This window comes from Erythranthe guttata, chromosome 1 (assembly GCF_056151865.1).
Source record: "Erythranthe guttata isolate IM_541 chromosome 1, IM_541, whole genome shotgun sequence".
Lineage (NCBI taxonomy): Eukaryota > Viridiplantae > Streptophyta > Magnoliopsida > Lamiales > Phrymaceae > Erythranthe > Erythranthe guttata.
The window spans coordinates 6,641,808-6,650,626 of NC_142533.1; the positions used below are offsets into that span (position 1 = coordinate 6,641,808).

General features: G+C 35.3%; 1 protein-coding gene across 1 annotated transcript; it reads left to right on the plus strand.

Moving 5' to 3' along the window:
* Positions 1 to 303: 303 nt before the first annotated feature.
* On the plus strand, positions 304 to 7,882 carry LOC105960288 (putative late blight resistance protein homolog R1A-10). Its single transcript, XM_088819019.1, has 3 exons — positions 304 to 1,653; positions 5,671 to 7,053; positions 7,560 to 7,882. The coding sequence occupies exons 1-2, from the start codon at positions 503 to 505 to the stop codon at positions 7,049 to 7,051; spliced, it is 2,532 nt and encodes an 843-aa protein (XP_088675145.1). The 5' UTR covers positions 304 to 502; the 3' UTR covers positions 7,052 to 7,053; positions 7,560 to 7,882.
* The last annotated feature ends 937 nt before the right edge of the window (positions 7,883 to 8,819 follow it).

Here is an 8,819-nt window from a genome sequence, read left to right on the forward strand (position 1 = left end):
TAGTACGGATACGGGAATGCAACCACTGGGAAACAGGGAAACGGGCATGGGAAAACTCCGTTTTCCAAAAAAATGAATATGAGAATGTGGGGAAACGCGTAAATAGTAAAAATATAGGGGTGCATTCATAATTTTTTTTTAAATATTAAAATGTTTAATATCATTCCACAATTTACTAAAATAAATATGCCCGTTTAATATCATTCCACAATTCTATATAGCTTATAAATACTACACTATTATTATTATTATTATTATTATTATTGGTCATCAGCCACTAGATTTTCCCCCAAAATGTCAAAATGTCGGTAGATTTCCCCCAACACAATCCACCCACACAAATTCCAAGAAAACACAACCCACATGTATTTTTTCTGCAAATCTTATCAAATTGAACTCCAAACTACTCCAAAAGTATTTTTTCTGCAAATCTTATCAAATTGTGCCTTATTACTACTTTCTCTCTCTCTCTCTCTCTCACACACAGAGGTGTTGGTACGAAATGGGTTGTTCTGCTGATGTAATTTCCCTTGAGCAGACACTGAAACGCATTTCCGAATCCGATGATTTTCTTTCCGAATCAGACAAGCAGTGTCTCCTTGATGAAATGTATTCAGTTTTCAATAAAATGATGGTGATTCCCAGCAGCAAGAAAGTTGATGCGGCAGCTTATGAAAGACGAGTCATAGATGCTGTCCTAATATTCCATGATCTTATCGACTCCCACTTGTCGGATCCAGATCATGATGACATCGGTTTCACTTTGTCTCTCTCCCAACAACTGCAAATAGTCAAACAAGAAATTACTTCGTTTCTCACAGCAACTGACGAAGAAGAACAGAACTGTAGCAGCAGCAGCAGCAGCAGGTATTCTAATTTTGCTTCTTCAGATTATAATACTGACAATCAACAGCAGAATCTTCTCGTGGGATTCGATGACCAAATTGGAGCACTTAAACAATGGATTTTAGATCCCAATTCCCATGACTTAGTTAAATCAGTTGTGGGCATGACCGGAATCGGCAAGACTAGCCTTGTTAAACAAGTTTACAACGATCCACGTGTTGTAAAGGAGTTCGAAACTCGTTTATTTCTGCACATCGGCCCAGACTACACTCGATCGGAAGATATTATGCTGCGTGTTCTCGATGAACTTGGTGTCGTCATCCCTTCTGATAAACTAGACACGAATCAATTTTCGGAGGCTTTATCTACTCAAAAGTATCTAATTGTCTTAGACGATGTATGGGCTGACGACACTGATCTAATACCTCGTGGTTTTCCAGAAAACATAAAAGGAAGTCAGATCATCATCATATCTCAGATCCAGAACTTATATGACTTTCTTGAGACAAAGAAGGTTATTACATTACCATTTCTCAACAACGACGAAAGTTGGAAATTACTTCACCAGACCGCATTTTGTAATAGAGAGGAGAAGTGCAGTCGAGAACTTGAGAAAATTGGAAAGAAGATTGCCAACAACTGTGAAGGACTCCCTGCAGCAATTATACAGGTTGGAGAGAATCTGCGTGGAAAATCTTTTCAAGAATGGAAGACATTATCAGAAAAAGAAGATCCACTCGTCATCACAAGATATGATGATACGCCACTGTCAAAGGCACTATTTTTTAGTTACATGATGTTGCCTCAGCTTCTAACACTACAAAAAAAACTGTTTTATGTGACGCAAGAACTCGTCGCAAAAACTCAATATATTGTCACAAAAAAAATTAGGTGACGATATATTTCGTCACAGGGGTCGTCGCGTAGGCCCCGTCGTGAAAGGTGTCAAGTGACAAACTGAAGTTTTCGTCACCAAATATTGTGACAAAAGCAAAATTCGTCACATAAAGTTTTATTGTTGTGGTGACGAAGTGTTCGTCGCATAAACCGAATATGTTCGTCGCTAAAACAATTGTCGTCACAAGAAGTAATCTTTTCACTTACTTCTTGTGACAAATTATTTTGTCACAGAAGACACGATATCTATTGAGACAATTATTTCGTCACAAAAAGTTATTTTTCAAAATTTTATTATAAATATATAATTTGGTATATAATATTTATATTATTCATATTATTAGCATTTAAATTAAAGAAACTAATAATAAAATTTCAAAAAACTAAACAACCATTCCGGAAATAAAATTGTATTGCAATATATCGTACCATTTCACATACAAATTAAATTGAAACTTGCATTAAAAATAAACTACATAATATAAAAATACAGAGTGTTTCCTTCAGTGGAGCGAATTCCTCCTCACAACCTTCTTTGTAATTTCAGGCTTCAACTGTACATTTAACAAGTATCTCAAGTGCCCTGAGATAGCCTCTTTTCCACTGTAACTGACCATCATTTTTCCCAGATCAATCCACAAATCTGTATCACAAAAATAATAAAAATAATAATAATAAATTAAATCCCATTTTTTTATTCAACAACCCTTGAATCTTCTAGCATCGAAACATAATTATAATTCTCAATTGGAGAGAATAAAAGCCGCAACCTAAATTAGACGACCCGCGTATGAAACTCATCAGGTCAAAATTGAAGACTGCAAAACATGAAAAATTGGAAACTACCAATTTCCAGAGCATATACAATACATCGTCTACAAAATCCGACAAACATAATCTAAAATCTGAAAAAGAAAAAAAATTAAAAAAATTGATCAATTTGATTTTGCGCACACATTCATACAAGAAATTTAAATTCTACCGCTTTCAGTACACACACACACACACACACAAAAAAAAAAAAAAAAAAAAGGCGAGGGCGTAATACTCACCTGAGCTAAAGAAAAAAAAAATCACGAATGGATTTCTGCGTTTGATTCGTGAATTCATTAAAAAAATCACCTGGGCTCGCGCAGCTGCAATCACTTAATTCAGGCAACCCCCAAAAAAATGATTAAATGGCTAAATATAATGTAGCAATTCTATTTCCAAATTCCAAATTCCAAATTCCAACCATTGCTTCAAACAATGAAACGGAAGTTCTCGAAAAATTGTCTAACTTCCAAAATTCTTTAAAGTAAAACCTAAAATTTAATGAATTCTAAATATTTACCATGGAAATTATTGGGGGGGGGGGGGGGGGGGGGGGGGGGGGGGGGCAACATGAATTTAAAACAATCAAGCTGCAGTAATAATACCTGAAGACAAAGGTGCACAAAAACTTTTTTTCACAAGCAATATGAACTTAAAAGGAACCAAGCTGCAGTAATAAGGATACACTCTACACAACCAAAGTTACTCGTATAGCAACTTTATCATATTGACAAATAATTAGTATTATTGTATAATGAATATCAAAAGTACTAAGAAATCTGAAATCCATGCAAACCGGACAACGAAGAGATACCTTGACTAAGAAAGTGCTTGGTGCTACTCAGTCGATCCCGCTAAAGGTTCCTTCCTCGCTTGTTATTCTGCAAAGGGAAAATCAATAATTAGAAAACTATACTTACACACTAACTTTAAGCATAATAAATTAAATCTTAAAAATGCTACCACAAAAAAAACTTTTAATTTCAAGAGTCGGTTCGCTGGTTACAATTAGCGTCCAGCCAAAACAAAACCACCATATCGAGTAGTTACAGTTCGTTTCATTAGAAAGAAAGTTGATCATCATTACAATGAGGTGAAATCAAGGAAACAAACAACTAAGACAGCAAGATAATTACCATGTCTCTAGAAAGGTAAGCAGCCAGAAACCGAGATAAATCTTTCCAGCATACGGTACCACATCAAAGCCTAGAGGTACATGCATCTCATAATGTCTATTTTTTACACCTGCATCATTAACCTAATCTTCATATGAGTAAATAAAAGAAGGACGAGTCAGATTAGTCTTCATATGACCAAATCTTGAATGATCTGCTTGAGTACAACTCTGTGTGCAACAAAGCAGCAGAAAATTACCGAATGAAGTGAAAGAAGTAAACAGTGTTTTTAATCAGTTTCTTGTTTAAGTGATCTTGATTTCGTTTAGGCTGATGAACCAAGCTGCATGCCTCTGACAACACCACCATAAGTGATCTTGATTTTGTAGCAGAGGAGCAATCATATAGTGTTGTTCTTCCCTGCAAAAAAGAACCAAAGATGACATTAATTAAAACTATTATCTACTTACTTCAAATGAATTTGGGTCCTACACCACATGAATCCACTTAAATTGACATTCATAAATCCATTGAAGACTTGCCGTATATTTCTAATTGGTCAACTGTTGCTCTTTGTTATCATGTAGAAAACAAATTCTGAAGACTATATAATGGACTGCTATAACTTCCCTGGAAGGATAATGAAGCTTTTTATCCCTGTATAGTGCAAAACTAGGGGAATTTGTTTCCCCACAGCTAAAATACAAGCTCGTGAATAGTGCAAAAGAAAATAGCTGCTGGATGTTATGATACCACATGAACTAAGAAAAAATAAATTCGACTTGCTATGAAGCTTCATATGCCTAAACAAGTAATCGACTAATTATTCAACAACTTAGAGACAGTCAGTAAAGTTAATGCCGATTTTAACGGACACTGGGGAAGCAAAATCAGCAGGGGGAACACCAAATTATTTTCGCTGTAGAGAATCAATTAATAGTAAACAAGAGCAGGGGGATTCCATCTACATACTTCAATTTTTCAATGTTTTACTCTTCATTTCTTCCTTTAGGGCTTCATTATTGCACTTCCGTTGAAGCATCATACTAGAAAACTCTATAATTCTGATTCAAAAAACCCTAATTTAAATTCAAACATCGAAGAAATTTTGAAAATTAAATTAGATATCCTTAATTTAATTTAATTTTGAGAAAAAAATCCAGTTAACGAACTTTTAGCCAAGACCTTAACATTAGATTTCAGATTAAGAGAGAAGAAAGATGATAGAGGGGTAGATGCTCAAAAAATCCAACTTACGCACTTCTACCCAAAATCTTAACATTCCATTGCACATTGGGGGAGAAAACAATGACAAAGAGGTAGAGATTTGGGGGAGAAAATAAAATTACCTTAATTGAATCGACTGAGAGACTAGCGGAGGCGACAAGCGGAAGGCTGGCGGTGGTGCGGAGGCGACAAGCGGAAGGCTGGCTGGCGGTGGTGGCGGATGCGACAAGCGGAAAGCTGGCGGAGGCGACAATCGGAAGGCTGACAGTGGTGGCGAAGGCAACGGGCGGAAGGCTGGCGGTGGTTGTTGACCACCTGACCCAAGAGCCGAAACGAGAGAGAGGGAGTGGAAGGAAAATGGTGAGAGAGGAAAATAATAAAATTTTAATTGATATTCAATTAAAAGGATCCTTCAGTTATTAATTGTAAAAGATTTATGATAAAATTTATATTTAATTATAAATTATTTAGTTGTGACAAAATCAATTTTGTCACAATAAAAAATGAATGTGACGAAATTATTTTGTCCAAAAACAATTCAATGTTGTCACTAAAAGGGTGCACCGATCGTTGAAATGAGCTAGCCATTTCTTTTCATGACAAATTTATAATATTGTCATATAAAACGAACCTTATATGACCAAAATAATTTTGTCTCATAAAATATTACTTTATGAGACGACATCTCACTTCGTCATATAAACTTGTTATTTATGTGACGAATTTAACTTTCGTCACAACAAATTGTCACATAAAATACATTTTTTTGTAGTGTAAAGCCATTCTTTATGTATATGGGTGTGTTCCCAAAACATTATGCGATTTCTCGATCAAAGCTCATCAAATTATGGCTCTCTGAGGGCTTTGTGGGGACATACCCGGGGTTTGAAGAAATTGCTGGAAACACCTTGGATCTACTTATTCTGCAAAGTGTTGTTTTGAGAGAAAAGCACACCTCTGTAGATAGGAGTAGTTTTAAGAATTGTAGACTGCATTTCACCTTTCGAAGTCTATGTGTTAGTGAAGCTAAGAGTGAAAAGTTTTTCCATATCCTGAAAAGATACACCGATTGTACTCCGGAGAACATCAGAATGCAGCAGCGTTTGTGCGTCCACAATAATGTTGTTCTTGCTTTAACACAAGTTCATGAATGGATGGAATCTGTTCCGAATGCACGATCTCTTCTGTGTTTCGGTCCAAAACAACAATATCCAGTATTGTTGCCCTTTTGTTTTAGATTGCTCAAGGTACTAGATGCACTTGCGATCCGCTTCTACGAGTTCCCACATCAACTACTAGCATTACTTCACTTGACGCACCTTTCCATCACGTGTGACAGAGAGCTCCCCGACTCCATATCCACACTTTCGAACCTCGAGGTATTGATTTTCACTCGGCATCATAACATCAAATTGTCGAATAATGGTCCAATTTATCTGCCTATAGACATCTGGAACCTGCATAAACTGAAGCAACTTTATTGCAAGGGCTTCGACCTCCCACCTCCTCCGGATGATTGTCATCTTGAGAATCTCTTAACAGTATCAGGTGTGAGTGTTCACAGTTGTACCATGGAAGTGCTTTCAAGAATCCCCAAGCTAACGAGAATAGCCGTTCAAATTGAGTCAGCACACGACTCAACCGAAACCTTCAATTTTTTCGGTCAGTTTGCCTCTGTCTATGAGGAATTTGAGTCATTCAAATGTGTCGTTGTAAATCCTAATCTGAGCTCTCAAATTATTCGTTCAGTTTCGAATTTTCCTATGAACATTAGGAAGATAAGCCTGAGTGGATGTGGATTGCCTTGGGAGAATATGGAAGTGATTGCATCATTACCGAATCTTATAGTGCTCAAACTGCGATGGTATGCCTTTTGTGGCCCTCTGTGGAAAACCAGCAGAGGACAGTTCCCCAGTCTGGAGTTCTTGCTGCTGGAAGACTTGGATATAGAGAACTTGGAATTTGACATTCAATCATTAAGGTGGGTGATTGTTAGGCATTGTTATAAATTGGAAAACATCTCGAATCTATTCGAGGAGACTGAACTACTAGAGGTAGATGATTGCAACCCATCCTTTATGAAGAAAATGCGCGAGTGTCGACCCTTTTTGGGTGCAGAAGCTAAAATAGGTTCTTCAAGTACGGATCTATAAAGGTAATTAATGGTCGTCAAATCTATGTAAAAACATTTAGGGTCAATTCAATGGTACACTTGAAGAATCTAATATATAGATGATCATATCCCAGCAATTTCTTTGACTAGGACTATATATCTCTTTCTTTTTTTGTCAACACGAAAATACTCTATTTTAAAAAACAGTATTGGACTTTATAATAAATTTTCTTAGTTTACAAAAACTGTTGCATTCTCTTCAAAGTGTTTCGAACCATTGAGCCGTTGAAACTCGAAAGAACGAAGATGTATACTCTAAAGAGTGATACCAAAAAAATCAGTGGCGTTTTTATCTTTACTTGTTACCAAATATTGTATCTTTCATCCTGTTCATTAACCATTATATATCTACCAGAGCAATTCTATGTTAATTTTCAACTTAGCTGCACGGTGAATTTTGCTTTTTCTTCTGTGAATTTTTGGTAAGCTTGATCCTTGAAAATGTTGAAGAGAGGTTTTGATTGATTTTTATTTATCTGTGTGTACAGGATTATAATAAATTCCGAATGGCTAATCGTGTGTTGCTGGGCAATTGAAATGCCTCAACTATTCAAATGAAGATGAAGATTCCTATTCGGCAAGTGTGGCAAAATTTCAAAGCTTTCATAAAACTGTTTATGATTTGATATTTTCCTGTTTTTGTAAACTTTTTTTTTTTTTTGGTGATCATTGAAACTTAATGTTTTTGGATATTTTCTTGATTTATTCGTGAGGCCATTCTTGTAACGTAAAAGGTAATTAATTTACATAACTTTTACTTTTGCAATGTCTGGAAATAAAAAAAAAAGTGTGATGGATTGAGTATATCAAATGATTGTTGAATGTGAAATGTACCTCCCTGTAAGTTGTTAGTGAATATGGTTAAGGTATGAAAGCTCATTTCAAGCTCAAGTTCAACTCGTAACTTCAGACTACAACAAAAATTCTAAAATATGTATAAAAAGAATTATAAGGGCCCAAGGCCAACCTTAAATTACTAAATTTACCCCATATTATGCATATATATCTATTAAGTCCACCCAATATTTATTAATTAGCCCACCCAAAATCCAAATTAATGCAAAAAAAGAATTAGGTTGTTCGAGCTTGATTCCTTTGCCAAGGCCTTGATAATCAGACCAAGATATATGCGTGTATATATATATATATATATATATATATATATATATATATATATATATATATATATATATATATATATATATGTATTTATTTATTTATTTTTCTAAAACCTATGAATGAAAATATCCAGAAAGCTTAACAAAATTCGGTTATGCCCCTTCTTGTTTTAAAGATTCTCTATCTAGAGAATCTGGAATGTGCTATGGATTCGTGCGCTCGATTGATTGGGTAAAGGAAGCAGAGTATAATACCGTTTTGTCAACAGGACCGGGTAGTTTTGTTTGGATATATTTGAAATCAACGACTCTATATTTTATTTTACAAATACTAGTTTCCAAAATGCTTGCGGTTTTAATATGGCTCGATCGATCGCATCCAATTGAGCTAATATTTGTTCTTAGAGTCTTTCAGGAAATAGTGAAATCATCAAAGAGAGGTTTTTGATTATTCATATGTGCACAAAAAGTGAAGAGAATAAGAATAAATTTCATGATTTATTCGTGAGGCCATTCTTGTAATGAATGTAGAGCTTATTGCATTTACTACCCCTGTGAAATTTGTAGCTGCGCGATTTCCCCCTATCATAAAAAAATTAGCAAACACCCCATATGCTTATTTTTAGGACG